The 21,272-nt window shown below is 45.5% G+C and overlaps 1 protein-coding gene across 3 annotated transcripts in view; it reads right to left on the reverse strand.

Annotated features, from left to right (window-relative positions):
- The window catches only part of SLC25A17 (solute carrier family 25 member 17), a 273,120-nt gene that overhangs the window by 71,877 nt on the left and 179,971 nt on the right, over nt 1–21,272 (reverse strand). For all 3 annotated transcript variants that reach the window (XM_078640599.1, XM_078640605.1, XM_078640609.1), the window contains exons 6-8: nt 20,591–20,707; nt 20,158–20,303; nt 16,121–16,216 (exon numbers count right to left, since the gene is read on the reverse strand). In XM_078640599.1, coding sequence (XP_078496725.1) covers nt 16,121–16,216; nt 20,158–20,303; nt 20,591–20,707 — 359 coding nt within the window. The remainder of the gene's footprint in view (nt 1–16,120; nt 16,217–20,157; nt 20,304–20,590; nt 20,708–21,272) is intronic.

The raw sequence follows: 21,272 nt of genomic DNA on the forward strand, positions 1-21,272 counted from the left end.
GTAAGGCAGAAGCATGCCTCTGCACTAAAAAAATCAGTACCACTAAACCAAGAGAGCAAGTGAATGATGCTGCTGGCTACATGATGTGTGGACGTGCGGCCATGGCTTTCATCCAAAACAGACAGGGAGAATAGGGTCAAAGGGAAGAAGTTTAAAGACCTACTACTGGTTCGTTTCCCCAGTAACAACAATTGAATAACACACAAGAACCTAAGAGGTCTATAGGCCAAGCAAATCGCTGGCAAAACTGGCAGGTCTATCTCTATGTCAGTTGGTGCCCCAGTCACCATATAACAATGTATAAAGAGAAGAAGAAAAAAGGAAGTAGTGATATCTAATAATCAATTGGAAAACTGGTCAAACCAAATCCAGTACATGTGTATATTGTGGATAACCATCAAACAAACCAAATGATCAGTCCTATCACTTGGTCGTCCACACTGTGACCTGGCAGGTCCTTAGATCATCTAGACCATATGCCACACAGTCGTTGTAGCTACTGGATGCGGTCCACAGTGTACTTCCAATTGTTGGTCAGATTATGATGGTCAGGAGGGAGTGGTGAAAATACAGTGCAACATACAAAAAAGTGGCGAGTCTTAAAATAGGTGATATGTCTGAACAGATACTTTAATAGAAACCAGGCACATCCCCTAGTTAAAAGATAGGAACAGCGCAAACGACAGTATGGAACAAATTACTGTCACAATTAGGGCCAACATGTTTCTGCCTACTGGGCCACACGTCCCTTGGCTTTCGTCAGGGCCACTGCTCTAAGAAGTTGCTACTGTTGTATGTGTTAGAAAACAAAAATGTATATGACAAATCAGTGAAAAAGAATACAAGAGTAGGGACGATACAACCTGTACCTACAGTTATTTACTCATCCCCTCGCCTGAGCCTCCCCCAAGACTCAGGCGAGTTTGGTGGCACCGACGGAGAGCACGGTCCAGGTGAGGTGAGGTCCAGTCCCCTGTCATGTTAGATCGCGTTGAGCACCTACTGACAAGGAGGATGAGTAAATAACTGTACGTACAGGTTGTATCGTCAATATTCTTGTATTCTTTTTCACTGATTTGTCATATACATTTTTGTTTTCTAACACATACAACAGTAGCAACTTCTTAGAGGAGTGGCCCTGACGAAAGCCAAGGGACGTGTTACCCGGTAGGCAGAAACATGTTGGCCCTAATTGCGACAGTCATTTGTTCCATACTGTCGTTTGCGCTGTTCCTATCTTTTAACTAGGGGATGTGCCTGGTTTCTATTAAAGTATCTGTTCAGACATATCACCCTATTTTAAGACTCGCCACTTTTTTGTATGTTGCACTGTATGTTCACCACTCCCTCCTGACCATCATACTCTGACCAACAATTGGAAGTACACTGTGGACCGCATCCAGTAGCTACAACGACTGTGTGGCATATGGTCTAGATGATCTAAGGACCTGCCAGGTCACAGTGTGGACGACCAAGTGATAGGACTGATCATTTGGTTTGTTTGATGGTTATCCACAATATACACATGTACTGGATTTGGTTTGACCAGTTTTCCAATTGATTATTAGATATCACTACTTCCTTTTTTCTTCTTCTCTTTATACATTGTTATATGGTGACTGGGGCACCAACTGACAGAGATAGACCTGCCAGTTTTGCCAGCGATTTGCTTGGCCTATAGACCTCCTAGGTACTTGTGTGTTATTCAATTGCCATGGCTTTCATGACAGCAATTGACTCGGCTTTGTTAGGGAGGTAGGATCAATCGTTATGTGAAATCACTGCCCTCTTTCGTAGATGATCTACCAAGGGATCGAAGACAAGATTTCCTAGAAATTATTCGGGAAGGACAACTGTTATTAAACGAGGTCTTAAGTGTGGCTATCAACTCAAGAGAATAGGCTGCCAAGAAATACTGCCATTGCTGGTAACGCTTAGTACAAACAATTCAACACGGAAACCTTAAATGCTACCTTACAAATCTACAGTCCAGGCAGAACTTTATTTTCCAAAACAAAAGGATCTATTACAAGAATCTAAAATATTCTACAATCCAAAGACAAATCTACTAAACAAAGAGACTCTGTCAAAGCCTTACGAGGCAGACAACAACCCCAAAAGCTTTTGTAGATCCTAGACTCCAAGTTTTTATTCAACTTAGTGCCTTGTAAACAACGTTATCCTATGGTGCAGCACAGATCTTTCTGGAAGCATTAAGGTTATTTATTCTCAAAGTCATGAGATAAAGAAACCTGCTAATGTTACTTTTTGATTTTGGTATGCACTGATAGGAGCTAAAGGAATACTATCACAAATGTATACTTTGTAGCTCCTGCAAACAATATCCAAGGAACTCCCCACCCAAGAAATAAGTGTCTAACCTGAAAAGTCCAAGGCTCTTCCCAGAGGTGCCCAGGGGAGGGTGACTCAGGGTTCAGACTCTGGTATCTGGTTTGGAAGACGAATTGCTTCTTAAATCCTTTCTTTGAAGTCCAAACCGCAGAAATTACTGTGCTAGGGTTTGGGGATAATGGCTGACTGGGGTGATAATACTTCTCAGTTGGCTGTTTCTGGTGGTTAGGGGATAGGGAAGCTTGTGAATCAGAACTACCAGTACTGGTTTACTGGGACAGCAGCACCTTTGCATCTTGTGTGGGATATGCTCCTGGGCACAGTGCTTAACTTGTGCAGGTGGTTGGCACTTGCAGTGACCTTTGGGGACCAGGAATTATTTATCTTCACCACACTTTGGCCCAGAGACTTTGACAGCAGAGAGAAAAGTAGAAAGGGAGAAAACTTGAATGAAAAAGAACATGTGATGAAGAAACAGAAAGTGTGGGCTTGTAAGAAAAAAAGAGACATGAGGTGGAAGACTAGGCAGCTTTGCCATTCATCAACTCATTACTAATTCATCAACACAGACATTCTGCAGCAGGGAGCTCCTAAGAAAACCTTGGGCCCAAATACATATTTGATTTATTTATTTCAAAAGAATTGAGCACTGTCCCGTCATGATACCTCCTGACCCGTTTATGCTTGCTCTGGTGAATGTGCAATGGATCGAGAAAGGGAGGATATTGCACAATGCAAGGGAGATACCAAACAGGGAAGGGGAAGGGTAGGCTTTACTCTGCCAGGGGAGCTGCAGCTACACCAAAGGGATCCCAAGAAATGTAACTGGCCATGCAACGGAGGTGGACTGGGGAAGTAGCCATTTCCGTCATCGACACTGCCAACCAGCAGAAAGGCAACCCTCTCCTGATAAAGACACACTTCTGAAGTCCAATGAACTCTAGCTCTCTCCGCAAGGTACACTTGTGAGACCGCTAACATGTGAAAATGGGCCTTCCATACATCTGTGGTCTTAAATGACTATCAAGCTAGCCAGAGTAAATGCACATGGGGCTGGCAAGAAACATTCAAGAGCAGGGAGGGATACCTTTACTAAGTAAGCTATGCTGAAGATCTTCTTTCCAACAGGCATAGAAATGATGATGTTAAAATGTAGGAAGCTGGCTCTCTATATATTATATCAAAAGAAGGTATAGTGTGCACAGAGTCCAGTGGATCCCAAGAGGCTTAAGTAAATAACACTAAAAGCTCTATTTGTGGTAGTGTAGTCGAGCAGTTAGGCTTATAAGAGGGATGTGTTGAGCTTTTGTTGTACACACTCATGCAAGAAATGATTACACACGCAATCAAAGGCTAACTCCAAGACAAATTGTTTTATAAAAAGTTATATCTTTGCTGTTTTACTTTAGAACCAAGAGGAACTCAGCTGCAGGTGGGTAACAGTTTCAAGAATAGCAATAATACTTTTTATGATGCCGTAGAATTGTTTTGCAAGGCAGTAAGAATGCTTTACAGTAGTGGAAATACTTTTGTATTGACAAATCAAAAACAGTAGAACTTAGCAATTAAAACAGATAGACATTTACATGCAGTAGGAGAATGCTATGCAATCCTATGAGAAGAAAACAGGTATATGCCTTAACAGGTAAGTACACAACTTACTCTTCCAGTCTTCGGGGGTTTAGACCAACACTGGCCAAGGTTTAGGTTAAGGTGAGTACTGCACCACCAGCTCCACTGGGGTGACCAGCTGCAGAGGTCACTGAGCCCCATGTTAGTCAATGGCGACTGGGGGCAACCATAAAAGGTGCGGTTTGCAGGTAGGTAACCGCGGTTTCAGGATACAGGCCCCTAGGGTTAAGGTAAGGATGGTGGCCATAAGGCAGCACCAAAGCTGCACCACCCGCGGCATTGGGGAAGTCGGGTGCAAATCAGCGCTGTGCGCCCAATGCAAACAAATGGAAGATCTCGGTCGCACAAAGAGGTTGCAGGCTTGCATCAGGAGGCTAGATGTAGGTGATCAACAGCTGGATAGGTAAGTGGGGTTGCAGGGTAAGGCCTGGGCACTGTCAGCTGGACTTCCCAAAGTCGGGGACTGAGGATGCAGGTGTGCCTTTTGGTGTCGGGGTTTTTCTTACCCGAGCTGGTTGCTGTCAAGGTGACCTTTATTATTAAGGCTGCAGGTGACTTTGTGGGGTCCTGGAGTGGTCAGCCCCCTATGGCGTCGAGGTCTGGATCGCTAGAGAGACGTCGCTGGTCAGGTGAGTCACTCAGATTCAGGCCGTGGGCCTCTGGTGCAGAGTGGTCACAGGTCGCGGATCCGCCTGGATCCTGAGTCCTTGGAGTTAGAGTTTTCTCGATAGGGCCACTGTCCTCACGAGATCTGGTCTTTGCTAAATAGTGGCAGTCTTCCTGGGGTTCTTGGAAGTCGCTGGCCACAGGACAGGCGTTGTCTTTGTTGCAGTTTTTTCAAGCTGGAGACAGGCTGGTAGGGCTGGGGCCAAGTCAGTGGTTCTCTTCAAGCTTTGCTGCACAGCATCTTCTTCATCCTTCTACGTAGGTTGCAGGAATCTAAGGATCAAGATCCAGGGTGCCCTTAAATACTGAATTTAGGGGCGTTATAAGTAATGGCAGGTGGGAGCCAATGGGCTACCTGCCTTTTAGGGGGACTACACCCTTTGTGTGTCCCCTCTCTTTGGGGAGGGGGCATTCCCTAACCTGATTGGGTAGAGTCCTTCCATTCAAGATGGAGATTCTCCTAAGGAGGGGGTCACTTCGGTCCAGGGCACCTTAGGGGTGGTCCTGGCAGAAAGGGGGTACACCTCTCCTGACTACTAATTTTGCCGCAGACATTGCTACCAAAAGTGGGACTTGGTCAGTGTGGCGGGCATCTACATTAGCTGAAGAGGCATTGGCTAGCATATGAAAGGGCAGGAAGCATTTGAGGCTCACCACCTTGAATGCTGTTCCTGCTTGGGGGTAGGTGTGAAGCACTTCTACCCCAAGCAGGCTTAGTGCCGGACCCTCGAGAGCAGAAGAGCTCCCACCTCAGGGGGTCAGCAACATGTCTGTGTGTAGTATGCTGGTGCAGACCAGTCAGCTGGATACAAGGAAGTTGGTAGATTTTATGGGGTCATCTCTAAGATGCCCTCTGAGTACATTTTACAATAAATATAACACTGGCATCAGTGTGGGTTTATTGTGCTGAGACGTTTGATACAAAACTTTTCAGTATTCAGTAAAGCCATCATGGAGCTGTAGAGTTCGTAATGACAAACTCCCAGCCTATGTAATCAATATGGCGTCACTGCACTTAAATGTCTAAGAATGAACTAAGACACTGTAGGGGCATATTGCTCATGACGCCATGCCCTCATCTGTGCACCCTGCCTTAGGGCTGTAAGGCCTGCTTCAGGGGTGACTTACCTATGCCACAGGCAGTGGTTGTGGTCATGGCACTCCAGGATGAGTGCCATGTTGACCCTTAGCTTGTGTCTGCACCAAAACACACACAGTCTGCACTGACAGTGTGTAAGTGTTTGGTGTAGGATCTCTGAGGGTGGCACAATACATGCTGCAGCCATTAGAGACCCTCTCTGGTCACAAGACCCTTGGTACCACTTGTACCTTTTACAAGGGACTTACATGTGGGCCAAAGGTGTGCCAATTGTGGAAACAAAGTACAGTTTTGGGAAAGAACACAGGCACTGGGAACTTGATTGGCAGGGACCCAGTGCACACTCAAAGTGCATCAGATATCAGGCAAATAGTGGGGGGTAACTATGCAAAATGGGGCACTTTCCTACGGATAAAAAGTGTTAATTATCCATATATATTATGCCTATTGAGGTGGTGTCCTAAACATGGGATGTATGAAACATAACAACCCACTGATCTTCTATCTGGTTCTTCTTTCATCATTTCAATGGCGTACCCAGCACCTGCTGAAGAGAGTGGCTAGATGAACAGAGATTCTTCCAAAAGGAGGATATACACTTTCCTTTTTCTACACGGAGAGAGAGTAACCTATGATGATAAGTGGGAATGCTGGTGAGTACCACCCTGCAACCCCCTTGGTGTTACTACCGTGAGGTGCTCTCTCTCTTCTCACATTTTTCTTGGTTATTCTTAGGTGGGATTTAGCCGATGATGGTTTTTATGACATTATTTCGATACACCATGACATTTTGAGTAGTGATAGAGAACACACTTGAGGGAATTGAAAAATATTGAAACCCCATTTAAGTGTCGTACTTTAAGGATTGGGTATACTGTACGCTAGGCCAATTGTTGTTTATAACACATTGAGTGGGGGGCGGCTTGGCCTTTTTTCTTCCCCCTGTGACTCCTATTGTGTTGTTGTTTAGCAGTGATGGGGGACAGGCGTAGTTTTTGGTGTTGAACTAGTGAGAGTTCCAACAGTGTTGTGAACCACGGTTGGCGTGCCCATGTGGGAGCTACTAAGATTAGCTTAAGAGACTGTTGCCGGAGCTTGCGTACTAGTGGAATCAGTGGGAGTGGCGGAAAAGCGTACGCAAATCTGCTTGACCAGTTCATCCATATCGTATTGCCTTACGACAATGGGTGTGGAAATCTGGAGGCGAAGGTTGGGCTTTTTGCGTTCTCGTGTGTGGCGAACAGATCTATGTCTGGTTGGCCCCACATCTGGAAAAATGGTAGAAGAACCCGGGGATGTACAGGCACATGCATCAAAGGAAAAAACGGTTGCAAACGGACAGATTCTCAGAATCTGCCCCTTTGCTACCGGTATTTTTGCATTTGGGATGCATCATCCCAAATGCAAAAATCGCAATTTAAGGAATCTCTAAATTGCGATTCCTTAAATTACGATTGCATTTAAGGAATCCCGAATTGAGATTCCTTCAAAGCAATGCATTAAAGTTTAAAAATTAGCGATTTCGCTAATAGGAGTAGCAAATTACCATGAAGTTGTACTTCATGGTAATTTGCAAAAACTTTGAAAAATGCACTTTTGTGCATTTTTCAAAGTTTCATGTTGCGCACGCACATGCCCTTAGGGCATGTGTGTGTGCAACATATGTGCACAGATCAATTTCGGGGTGCAACAGGGTGTCATTTTGACACCCTTTGTACCCTTGAAATTGCATGAACAATTTGCGAGTACCTACTGGTACTCGCAAATTGCTCATGCTCCAATTCATTCCTATGGGCCTGGAGGCCCATAGGAATGGGAAGGGATTCCTTAATTGCGAGTAGCAATTTGCGAGTAGCAATTAAGGAATGTGTAGGAATCGCTATTTTTATAGCGATTCCTACATGCATAGGCTTTTGCGATTCCTTAAAAATCGCTATTTAGGAATCGCAATTCCTTCTGTTGATGCATGTGGCAGGTAGTTCCCATTCGTGAATCTGTCGACTCAACAGATCCGCAATCTGATTGTGAACTCAAGGAAGGTGTTCGGGAAGCAGATATATATTTTGTGGGATGGCCCATCTCCAAATGTTCTGTGCGCGCTGCAGAGAATGTGTGCCTCCTTGTTTTTGTATGTAGTACATGGCTGTCATGTTGTCTGTCTGGATCAGGACAGCTTTGTTTTGTACATGTACTTGGAATGATTTTAAAGCTAGAAATATTGCCAGTAGTTCAAGGTGATTGATGTAGACCACTTTTTGTTGAGTGGTCCACTTGCCCTGAGTTGTATGTCCGAGGAGATGGGCTCCCCATCCTGTGAGTGATGGGTCTGTGGTGAGTACTATCTGTGGAACAGGTTCAAGGAACGGCCACCCTTTGGACAAGTTTTTTGTGTTCCACCACTGAGAGAGCGATGTGTGCGGCTGTCCACCAACACCAGATATGTAAGTTGTCCTTGAGCCTGGTTCCACTGATGTGCTAGACATTCTTGCAAAGGGCGCATTTGAAGTCTTGCATAAGGTACAATAAAAAGGCAAGATGCCATCATGCCTATGAGTTGCATGAACACTGGGAGAGAGTGTTGGGCTTGCAATTTTGTGATGAGAATTTGTATGCTGGCTATCCTGGCTGGGCTGGGACATGCTAGAGCTGTGGAGGTGTTTATTGTGGCCCCCAGATATTGGTGTATATGAGAGGGCTGGAGATGCGACTTGGTGTAGTTGACCTGAAGCCCAAGTTGTGTAATGTTTGGATGATTTGGTGAGTGTGTTGAACACATTGGTTGAATGATTTGGCTTTTATTAGCCATTCGTCGAAATATGGGAAGACATGGATCTGTTGTCGTCTCAGATGTGTCGCTATCACCGCAAGACATTTTGTGACTACTCTGGGTGGGGTGGAGACTCCAAATGGAAGGACTTTGAACTGGTAGTGTTGTCCGTCCACTACAAACCTTAGATACTTCCTGTGAGCAGGATGTATGGGAATGTGGAAGTAGGTGTCCTTGAGATCTAGTGTGGCAAGGAAATCGCCTTGTTGCAGCAGCGGGAGCACCTGTTGGAGAGTGATCATATGAAAATGATCTGAGTGTATATACATGTTGAGGGTTCTGAGGTAGAGTATTGGTATTAGAGTCCCGCCCTTTTTTGGTATTAGGGAGTACAGCGAGTAAACCCCTGTTCCTTGATATTGTAAGGGAACAGGCTCTATTGCGTGCTTTTGAAGCAGTGAGAGAACCTCCTGTTTCAGGAGCGTGAGATGATCTGTGGACATTGGACGCTGCTTGGGTGGTATATGTGGGGGAGTAGCTGTAAGTTCCAGGCAATAACCAGACTGGATAATTTGCTTTACCCACCTGTCTGTTGTGATGGAATTCCAGACAGGTAGGAACTGTGATATTCTTCCCCCGACCGGAGTGGAATGGTTTTTGGGGGAGCGGAGGCAAGTCACTCTTTTGTGGCGGGGGAGGTGCGAGTGTTGTTATTACCTCAACCTCTTCCTTTTTTGTTATTTCCTCTGTATCCGCCTCTAAAATATACTCTATTGGGGGATGTTTGTGTAGTGGCTTTGAAGGAAGATGAGGTGTCTGCGCCCATGGTCTTGGAGGCCCATCTATAGCAGGAGCGATGAAAGGAGCCACGTGTTTGTGGAGACTGTAATGCTCTCATGGACTTAGCAGTCTCAGTGTCTTTCTTTATTTTTTCAAGGGCAGTGTCCACAGCCGGGCCAAAAAGTTGTTCTTGGTTGAACTGCTGGTTAAGGATGGTAGTCTGGACTTCTTGCTTAAAGCCTCAAATGCGCAGCCAGGCATGTCGCTTAAGGAGTACACTTGTATTGATGGATCAAGAGACATTGTCTGCCGCGTCAATTACGCAGTTAATTGACGCGTTTGAAATTAGCTTGCCCTCTTGAATAAGATCATTTGCGTGGGTTTTATATTGGTCAGGCAAATGTTGTAATAGGGTTTCTAGCTGATCATAGTGAGCCCTATCCTATCTAGCCAGCAGTGCTTGCGTGTTGGCTATGCGCCAGTGACTGGCTGCCTGCGCAGCTACCCTTTTGCCAGAAGCATCTAGCAATTTGGATTCTTTATGAGGGGGTGGCGCATCCCCAGAGGTTTGGGAGTTGGCGCGTTTTCTAGCGTTGGAAACTACTAGAGAATCCAAAGGCAGCTGTTTGCCTTAATGTAAGCAGGATCTTCAGGGGCTGGTCTATATTTCTTATCTATTCTAGGGTTAAGAATCCTGGCACGTACGGGATCTTTAAACACTTCAGGGGCATGCTTAATGACTCCCTTGATCATTGGCAATATTAGCACCGTCTTTTGGGACTGTTCGAATGTATCCAAAAGGAAGTCCTCCTCCTCTGCGTCTGAGTGCATTGTGATGCTGTGATAAATGGCAGCCCTATTAAGCATCTGTCCAAAACCAATATTATCGTCTGGGGGAGATGGTTTTGAGGGGTATGGCTGGGGGCTTGGGAGGTCTGGTAGATCTGCTGGGACAGGGTACTCCCAATCATCTTGTGGGTTATCTGGATCTGTGAACGGGTCATTTGGGTCACCCCCCACCCCTAGGTTATCATCATCATCATCATCATCATCTGGAGGTGGTGTATGTGAGAAGTTGGCCTGATATATGATGTTTCCAATTCTGGAACCACCTTGTATCAGTCCAAATAACCCCTTATGGTGTCTGGTTGTAAGTCAACCTTGTAGACAAGCTATCTTAATGGTAGCATAGACTAAGCAGCCTTAAAGGCTTAACTCAAGAGGTCGTGTTAAGAGAGCTGTTTTACCAATCACAATCCTGTAATATCAAATGAAAGGACACCACACAAGTATATATTATAAAAATATATGTATTTATTACTCAAAATAATCCCCAGTACTCTTTATGAATAAAGGGGCACAAGCGTTAAATCAAAAGCACAGTATAACATACAAAGTTGCACAATTATGGATGAGGGCGGGGGGCCACTCAAACCATATATTAAGAAAGTGGTATAAGAGATACCAACCGAACAGTGGTTAGGCCTAGGGCCTAGGGAATCGCTGGGAGCAGTCGAGACAAGCAATGCTGAAGTCGGGAAAAGCCAGCGGGATTCGGGTGCAGTGCTGAAAGCGCACGCATGCACCAATGTTAGTCAATGGTGCGTAAAAGTTACACAAATTGAGTTTAAGGACACTTCCGCTGAACCTAGAAAGACAAAACTTAAGACACAGACCCTAGAGGTGTGTACCAGTGTGGGAACACCGGCGTTGCAATGTTACCTCACCCACAGGAAGCGGGTGCACAGGGTCAAAGTAGTGTCGGGTTTCGTCACGCTGGTTCTTGGTACTTGAAGCTGAAGAGGCTGCAGGCGCTGTGAAGGAGAAGTGTCCGGTGGGATCCAAGGGTGGATCGAAGTCGAAAAGTACCTGAAAGCAGAGGGGACAGAGTCTGGGTCACTCAGCAGTGACCAGGGTGGAACCAGGACGGAACCAGGCAATGTCGGGCGCAATCAGGTGGTTGTCGAGGAGCTTCTCTCCGCTGTCACGTGGGCTCTGGGGCATCTGCGACGTCCAGGAGCAGGTCACGATCTGTCCCACGCAGGCTCTCGCCGTCGGCGCTGTCGGCTTCAAGATTGGTGCAAACAACACTTGGCAAAAGCAATCCACGCGGAACTGGGAGATTGCTTCTCACTCGGACCAGGAGGGTCAGAGCGGGGGCTCATTTTCAGGGGAGCTGGTGTAAAATCTGGAGCAACCAGAATCACAAGTCGTATTTCAAGTTTCGTCGGCACAGGGGCCACAAGCCGGCTGGCAAGTGACCGGGCCAACGCGTTGAGCCAAAAGTAGCAGAAGGGCCCCACGCAGCACTCGGTGAGTGTAGAGGGGTGAGCTTCGGTGCAAGAGTGGCTCAGGGTTGGGGCTTCTCAAACCCCGGTGCACAGCTTCGAGGGTCACTCGTGGGCTGCACAGCCAGCGTCTCGTGGTCTTTTCAAGATGGCGTGCCCCACGCTTCCGGTCGCCTCCACGGGTCTCAGCTCTGCAGGGACTGTGGATCGGGCTGTTAGAAGGCAGGCAAGCTTGATCTCGTCGATCTCTGTCGCTCGAGTTCCGGCGGGAACTGCAACAAAGCAGACGTCGAGGTGCTGGATGGTGCCTGTTTGCACAGGGTGGTCACTCCTTGACCACAAGGGAGATTCTTCAGTCTTCTACGTTGAGTAGGATGTCGAAGGGTCCAGAGTTTCGTTTCTTATGTTTCATCAGGATAATCTGAAGTGCATTGGCACTGCTCCCACTCTTATTCGAATCTGGGGGGCTGCATTACCTGCTAGGTCCCCTCCTATGGGTGGGACCCAGGAAGGGGGTGGATACACCCCTTTTCCTTTGATCCAGGCCGCGCTGGGACTGAGGCTGGTGTGCCCCAGAACCGGTTTGACCGGATTATGCAAGGGGCAGCCTTGTGCTCCCCATGCAGTGTCTGGTTTCTTTCAAACCTCCCTGCTACAATCCACTATCTCCTGTCTGGGGGGGTGTGACACCTCCCTGCGACAGGAAACCCTTTGTCCAGGCTCCTTTGGCTGAGTTTTGGTCAGCTTCAGGGGGTCAGACTTGTGTCTGTGGCAGAAGCATCCATTTTGTGGATCTGAGGCCCTTTTAGAAATTAACCGCATTTCAGTAAAGTAACATGTCTTCTCCCTCTAGAGGGGTGGAATGCTATCCCCGTCGCCAGAACTGGCGAGGGGATAGTATTCCAAATCGTATGACACCTTACACGACATGTTTTGATAAAGCCAAACCAAAGTTGCTATATAACCGCGAGGATTATAATGCGCTTAAGAGTATATGGTATGGCATTATCCTGAAACAGCTTAGGGATTTGTTCCCGACGGCTGCAGACAGGCTCAGCTCATGCTAGAGCTCCATCTCACATTAAACTATGCACTCTGCCTCCAGGATTGATGAGGCCTTCCATAGGAGTGGCTCATAGGTTTATATGTGTCCAGATATAGGTTTAGATATAGGTATACTATACCTAAGCAAGGGGTGATTACACCACCTTACCCCAGCTGAGTGATCAGCCAGTTGTGTCAATTTAAGACCCAGCCAGGGGTGGCAAAAGATATGCTGCAGCCCCTGGTAGGCCTTGGTGGCACCTATGCCCTGAGCACCTATAGTGCATGGTACAGGGGCTGACAAGGAGTCCATGTCCGATTGTGGTATGTACCTATAGCACATGTATTAATAATTTAGAGAGAGAACAGCAGGCTGGGGGTCTGATTAGCAGGCCCACAGCCTCAGTAGTCGAAAACCAGTGAAGCAAAAAGCAAAAATTTGGGGTGACCATAGGATAGCAGACCATACTCTCCTACAGTGTATGTGGTGGATACGTTTCAGGCAGAGGTGGTGAAATAGACTTAGGGAGAGGAAGTGGATTAAAAGGAAGTACAGGAGAAGAAGGATGCATAGGTGATCTGGCAGAGTCCTTCTTCTTTACAGGCTTTGGAGGAGCTGGTGCTGTGTCCAACTTCCTCTTTTTACATGGCACAGTTGTGACATGTCCTGTTTCTGGATTAATATAAATCCTTTTCTGCCTAGGATAGACAGGATCCGGATAAAAAAGTTCCTCTTCCTCTGGAACCACCTTCGGTGCCGACTATTTCTGTTCCGAGCGGGCCGGGGCTGAATGTTCTGGTCTCTGGCCTTAGGAGGCGTGGTAGGCTCCTTAGGCTTGTCTTTTGGTTTCGAGAATTTAGGTTTTGGAGCCAAAGCGGGATCTTTAGGCTTGGAAACGTTCAAAGCCGGCTTATCTCCGAATGTCGAGGTTTTCGGGGCCGATTTGTCTTTGGAAGTGGAAGGCGTCGGAACAGCTTTCGGAATAGAGTGTTCCTTTGGCTTCGGTGGCAAAGGCGCCGGTGGGACGATTCCTTGAGGTTTTACTTGGTCCGAGGTACCAGACGGCTTGTCTTTTTTCTTCGGAGCGGGGCCCGGAGGCGGGGCTTCTGAAGCGTGTTTTTGGTCTCAACTGGGGCCAGCAGGCGAAGTCTTGACCAGTGCCTTCGGTTTTGGTTGTGGGATTGGGGTAGGGACAGTAGTACTCACTCGTTGACCAGGAGTGGTGAGATCGTCTGAGTCTTCTGCCTCTGACACGATTTCGAGATCTTCGGAATCTTCTTACGGGACATCCGGGCCTTCGTCGAAGATGTCCTCTGGCTCCGGAACTGATCTCTGCGCCATGATGTGTCGTCGAGCTCTTCGATCTCGAATGGTCTTCTTCGATCTAAAGGATGCGCAGGCTGGACAGCTGGACTCGTCGCGGTCAGGTGATAGACACAGTTTGCAGACCTTATGATGGTCACTGTGCGGGAACTTTGCTCCATACTGGGGGCATTTCTTGAATGGCGACCTTTCCATGAGCTGTAGGCCTTACGGCGTGGATAGGCCCAGTGACTCGCGTCGATGACCGGAATCGAGCCGATGAAAGTCTCGTGGAAGATGAAGATGTTCAAAGTCAATCCGAAGAGTTTGTGGAAGTATTGCGCGTCGAAAAAGTTTGAAATGGAGATTTCGAACTGGAGCGCAAAAGTTGCATCCGAACCCAATGGCGGAAAAAAACAATCTAAGGATGGAGTTGATGCCCATGCGCCCTATGGTCCAAGGGAGGAATCACCTATCTCGTGACTACAAAGACTTCTTCCAAAACAACAACCTGCAAGCATCCGAGCCCAACACCGGATGGCGATCTAATGCTAAATGTGAGATCTGCAGCTCATATGCCTCGAACAGAATGTAATCGATATCAGAATGTGCATGAGTATGAAGTTAAAGGTAGTTCTCTTGCCTGTAGTGAGGGAGTTTCCGCTCATCTCAATCTCCTTTATCTGCTTCAACTTATTTGTATCACATATTATACTTTCTGTGGTCAGTAGAAATAGTTAGTGGTGAGGGTGGAAGAATGCAGCACTCCTTTTGGATCCAGGGCACAATGTTATTGCCTTCTGACACAGAGACACCAAATAACTGCCTGCATTTTGCAGTGTGAATCAAATTTAGATTCACATGCTGTGCATATGTCCGGTCATGTAGTGGTTGAAGTTAAAAAAGTGAAGAAATTAATACTGTTGTCCACAGCTATGATAAGTTTCTGATACAAGATCTTCGACAATGAATCACAGATGCTATATTGTTAGTCTGTATTGTGTTACAGTCAAGAATACTTTATTTAAACTCTAAAAGAGCCATAAAATATCATAAACACATATTTTCCTTTAGCAAAAAGCAGTAAATCGGCACACACAACAATTACAAATTTGTGTTCTGAATCAGGGAACACTATTTATTTGTGAACTTTGATGGTGAAGACAAGGGCATAGACGAAACGTTTGCACATGAGTGACCAATAGGCGTGGAAGGCTGTGGAAACTACAGCAGACTAAAGATTTAGCTGTGGGTAAAATTGAGCTCTGAAGCACGACACTGGTATAAAACACTTGTTTTAGATGTGGGGAAATGTTTCTCTAATACCAGTAGTGTGTGTATCTTCTCTCTCTCTCTCTTGCCACTATCTCAAAGAGGGATTGTGACAATATTCGACAAAATTAGATTTCAAAGACGAATGACCAAATTAAACAAAACATATGTTGAATTGGTGCAATTATCGACTGGAATCAGATTCCGGACCACATTTTGTGTAATTTGTAAAGTGCACATTCACAAAGAATTTCTTGGTGCAATAGAACACATTTTTTGCTACTCAACTAAATGATTCTAATTTTTTTCGATCTCAGTGGATTCACTGAGATTCAAACCTTTGACATAGGGTCAAATACAGATCTATGCATTAGTCCGCTAACACATCAGAGACCTATTTACAAATATATGTTAAGTCACTTAATGTTATTGAGTATGTTTACATTTAAGGCCAGTGTGTCTACACTAGGCACCAGGGGGAAAAAATGACCTACATTAGTGTGCGTGCAAAATGTTCCCTTCAACCATGCACCATTCAAGTGATCCAACTTAGAGTGGGCCAGTCTGTATAGCCAAAGAATGCTTCATGTAGCTATACACAGAGTGTGGCCCCAGACTGTCCCTCTCATGCATATTTCAAATAGTGCCCCCATTTAGTGTGGGTCATTCTTTCACCTTAAGGATGCGCCAAAGAGTAATCTATAATAAAATGTGACCAATTTGTTAACATGCACCATACCACAGCACGCACCCTGGCTGTCCCAGTCCACCCCTCCCAGGCATGCTCCATACAGTAACTTCCGCTGCTGTGTGCCTGTATGTCCCTTTCAGGCATGTTCAATACAGACCCATCCTAGAGTACTTTCAGCTTGACTCCCTCCTGCCAACCACTAATGACAGCGGACAGAGACACTCACCCTCAGTACGGACTGCACAGTCTGCAGGGGGTATGTAGACGTTGTAGCAATGGCCTTGGCTATGGCACTGATTATAAACACTTGCATGGATGACAGCTGCAGAAAAAAGGGAGAGAGAGACTGAAGTCAAAGACAAACCGATTCCAGGGGATACCAGAGATGCCATGAGGGATGAGATGACCTGGGAACAATCACAGGGGTATAAGGGACAGGATTTCTAAAACAATTCTTCAACCAATGACAAAAAAGCACAGGAAAATACAAGAGATCAAAGACATTCTCCTCCTCATCCTCCTCCACACCAGCCTCACTGTTCTGTGTCACTCCTTGTGAAACTGACTCTTAAGTATTTTGAGACGCCAACATGTTTCAGCTCCTGTGTGGCACAGTTCCTTTACTGTCTCTTTCAATAGTCTGGGGAATGTGAAGCGGCTTGTGACCAGACTCCTGGGACTGGCTTTATTCTCTCTGATGTTACTGTATTTTGACACACTCTATTTCTGGCAAGGACCAAGGCTGGGCTGGCAGAAATGATGGCTCCGCTTCTTGATGTGTCCCTGGTCTCCACTTACTCTTTCGTATTTAGATGTCGGTTAGGGCGGGGCTTGCAGTGCAAAAGGTCGCAGATGTGACCTCATCCCATGCCTTGTCTTCCTCCTGTCCATTACAGCTTTTTACTCTAAAGTCAGTTCTTGCTTCTTCTGTTGGGCGATACAATGACCTGCTTTAGGTTTCGTTCGGACCAACAGAAAATCTTGTATAAAACGGGTCGTCAGCAGCAGTTGAGAACCCAGAGGAGTGAGCCTCTTACTACCTGTCTACAGACTCCGAGGAAGTGAAACCATAGATTCAAGTGCAGACCAGATGCACCTCGCAGTGTGGTGCAGCCATGGCTTCATAGGCGTCAGTAAGGTTCTAGACATTGATCCAGCAAGGTGCTGGCAGAGCCAAATCCAATGAAGCAGGGACCCATAGAGGCACTAATTACTCCCAGCCCATGCTGTGGAGAATGATAACAACTCATCACCCTTAGAGCAGCCTGAAGTGAAAGTGTTTCTTGAGCCACCACCATCCACAAGTTTACTCATTCTAAGTTATGTTATGCTTATTCTAGGTGACAGACATGTCATCACTGCTCACCTTCCAAGTATTCTACTACAGCAACTCTTTAAATAATTAAAGTATGTGTGGCAAACCACACAGCCTGCTGTGTTTAACCTAAGAACATCTATCAGTCCAGTCTGAGAAATGCTAGAAACGGTGGCACCTATTGACAAACTGCATTCTGTAGTAGGTTCAGTAGTACTACAATAGTACTACCAAATGTACTGCAAAATGCTATTCACACATAGGCAAGGTCCCTACCTCTGTCTTTTCTATCTCTTATTTGCTGAGATTGCAGCCCCGACAGCGGTGATCTTCGCACAAACAGGTATATGTTTTAGTCGTAAATGAGGGAGGGATGGGGAGTGCCTGGAAAATGGACAATACTTACTTCTAAAGCAGAGGGTTTTAGAAAGGAGTATGGAGGTGGATGGGAAGGGAAGAGTAGAGAGGGATTTAAGAAGAAATATGGGCACACCCACAAAAGAATACGTTCATGTTATTCACAAACTGCACTACAGCCCAAAAAACAAAAACAAAAACAGTTGTAAATATATCCTACACAGGGCTGGAGTAAGTCCAGCACCCCCATGGCAACTAACAACTACTACAACAACCACCCACAGAAAATAATAGAGGCAGGGGCTCAAAATAAAACCCAATAAGAAATAATGTTAAGATAAATTAGTTAAACGTTTTACAAATATATAAAATGTATGTAATGTTAAAAAATACAATTTAAATAAAAAATATTTTATCAAAAAGTATATTAATATGCTTTTTTTAAATTACAAATAATTTGACCTTAAAAAAAATAATCTAAATTAATTCCATACATAACATTTAGTACATTTTAATACATAATAAATAAAAACATTTTACTTTAGGTGTTTTTTAAATGAAGCTTTAAAAAAAATATATACCTAAATGAATTACATCTTTAATTGCTATTCTACACTTAAAATAAATACACAAATTAATTTACTTATAGATTTTTTTAAACTATAACTATTCAAAATGTTCCAATACTTTACCAAAAGGGAGTCTACGCCCTGATTCTTGTGGGAACCTTAAATACAGTTGTAATGTCACTACTAGCAGTACCTGTGTGGTTATATATGATGGTTTTAGTCACTCCACCCAGTGTGTACACTTTTGAGTAACTTTACACTTGTGAATGATGAGTAGCCAAAAGTAGTACAGTCACCCTAATGTTTAAGTCTAAACTGACACGTGTAGATTTACTCAGGTTTAAGTTTACCTTTGTGAATAGGCCCCTTGCTTTCTAATTTCGGGAAGTGACTTAGGCTTGGACAAAGACTGAATTAGCGGATCCTGGAGCCTCGACTCTGAGGACCGCAAGGAAACGGCCTCTAATGAATCCTGTTCCACAGGGGGCATTGCTGTCCTCCCATGCCATTGCTAAAAGCAGCAGTACGGCTTGGAAAATGTACTGGGGTATCTATCAGCAGTACGCTGACCATCACTCAGCCTGCCTTCAAAGAACCAAATACACAAGTCTTGAAGGACTTAGAGGAACAATGCCTGCGTAGGAGCTGTTAAGAGTACCTGATAAGCGTAGGCAGATATGGCAAGAATATGGAACTGATGTGGCAGGAGCTTGGAGCTGCAGCAGTTGCCCTAAAACTCAGAAAGTGTCACTCATCACTCATGATGCCGGAGTGTAGCTCTTGGAAAGCTTATGAGGCTCTTGCCTCAGGAATAACAGGGTCTGATTGCTTCAAGGACATGTTCCCTGTACATGAACTGTCTGAACATAGACTAGTCGTTCAATTACCTGGAATGGCAAGACTATAACATTCTCACAGGTAATGAGGTTTCTAGATGGCTGGCAATGCTTCAGAACAGCAACACTGGAGAAAACCGTTCACAGAAGTTAGAGTAACATCTGGTTAAAGTAGCTGCGCTAGACAGGTAAGCACAGAGCAGAGGCACAGGCAGAAAATAAGACTAGCAGTGAAGATCAGTGCAACAAGTGCATCTTGCTGGTCTTAATAGACCTTTCGCTGAAGGTCAGTAACACCTGCTATTTATATACATATACAATTTGTTATTTTGTGGACAAACATAAGCCTACATCATGAGTTGATGAAACCAAGCTACCGCGCCAATGTATCGATGACGGCACGTGGCCCCAACTTTAACTGTGCCCCCTGACCTGCCAGGCACCCAACTGGCTTCACCTATGTGTGCCAGAGCTCAACAAACACTCTACAGCCTTACCAATGTTTGCTGGTCCCTTAAATGCATCGGCTGCTGTTACTGTGCCTATCAGAGAAAAGGCAATAAAGACCTGGCTGTTCCCAAACTCTTGGCAAGTGTCTCTCAGACTAGAAGCCAGAGTGGTTTGTGAATGCAGTCTGCAAAACTATCATTCACAAACTTTTCACTTGCCGCTCTATACTTAAGATGCTTTTACATGTGGCTGCGCCAAGTGTGCAGCAAATTCTCTGGTGCTCACGCACAACACCAAGGCACAGATTATAGATTCCACTTCAACCAACAACATTCTCCAATCCAACACTACAAATGGAGTAGTTATATAGCCACACTGGAAAGTGACTTAAGCATTGTCAGTATGTAGGAAAAACCAACTTGAAATGCTACAATACAAAACCTGCTCACAACTGTGCCTGCCTAGACTGCCTCTCACCTGGTTTGACATCGGTGTAACCTGAGTCTGTTCCTCCTCAACTGCGTCTACCCCCTGCTGCGTGTCAGCCTCCAACTGTGCCTGCCCAGTCTCACCCATCTGTACCCGACCTCACCTGCCTCCGCCATCCTTACATTTGTCTGCCATATTTTCACCTTCACCCGCTTCCCCTCTCCTAGCTCTGCCCAGCCTCACCATTGTCTGCATTGCAATACCTGTACCTACGGCAGGTTGTGCACAAGTGGTTTCCTAGCCTCACCTCAGCCTGTCCGGCCAGCAGCTGGCGCTTCAGCCCCTCATAGAACATGAACTGGATAGCAGGGTTAAAGACCAGCAGCAGAGATGGGACGGTGCCATTCCAGAGTGCGGCAAACCCTTCATCTCGCACAATCTGATGGAAGGCATCTGGGAGAGAGGAGATACATGGATTAAAGTCAACACCAAACACAGGCGACTGGAGGGTGGAGCATCAACAGAGCCATATCAGAGTCTCAGAACTGGAAAAGCAGGAGGGCTTAAGATCATGATGAAAGTGAACTGGCTTGCCTGCACGTGGGTTCCAACAATGGAATAGTGGAGGGCGCACCGGGTCAAGATTGAGATACAGAAGCAGAGTTGTGTGATAATCCTTGTAATGGAATAAAAAGGAGTTTAACACATGCCTTAATAATTGCTTCAAATTCCCATCGTACCCATGATGCCCTTGTAGTTGGTCGCCACAATGTCATCGTTCCGGAACTTGGCCCCCTGCAATTTTAGGCGTGTGTTCACCACCCAGAGCGGTGTGGTGAGCAGCACGTTCACCACTCCTGCAAGAGAAAGAGGACGAATCAAAAATCAAGAGGGAAGAAAAGGCATTTCTTTTGTGCACAGCAATGCATATGAGTGACCTCTGTGCCCACCTTTAGAAATCAAGAATAAACTAATTTCCCACAACAGCTATTTTGTAGTTTGGTGTCTGATACAAGACACACAATTTATGTACTCTTAGATTTCAGTGGTTCGACCAGGTTATTTTTAAGAAATTAGAAAAACTGCCCGGGGACTTTATTTCAGCATCAACATTAAAGCTGCCCACAATAACTCAAGAACGCTCCCTAACTCAGGACCATATTCAGGTTGCTTTTTCGCACTGTTACTCATGACAAGTTCACTTCTTTTCCTCATGAGGAGGCCATTTAGATCTCGAGACGAAACGTGACAGATACCGAGCTGCAAAAAAGTATGAAAGTGAGGAAAGAGTCTGCTGCAGCGTAGATAGTTCCAGATTTGGCAAAATTTGTATATAGTAATGTGAATGTAAATGTAAATGTACAGGAATTTATATAGCGCAAATCACCGAGCGGTTTCTAAGCGCTTGCTTAGGGAACCCAT

The sequence above is a fragment of the Lissotriton helveticus genome, chromosome 1_1 (genome assembly GCF_964261635.1).
Source record: "Lissotriton helveticus chromosome 1_1, aLisHel1.1, whole genome shotgun sequence".
In the NCBI taxonomy this organism is placed as follows: domain Eukaryota; kingdom Metazoa; phylum Chordata; class Amphibia; order Caudata; family Salamandridae; genus Lissotriton; species Lissotriton helveticus.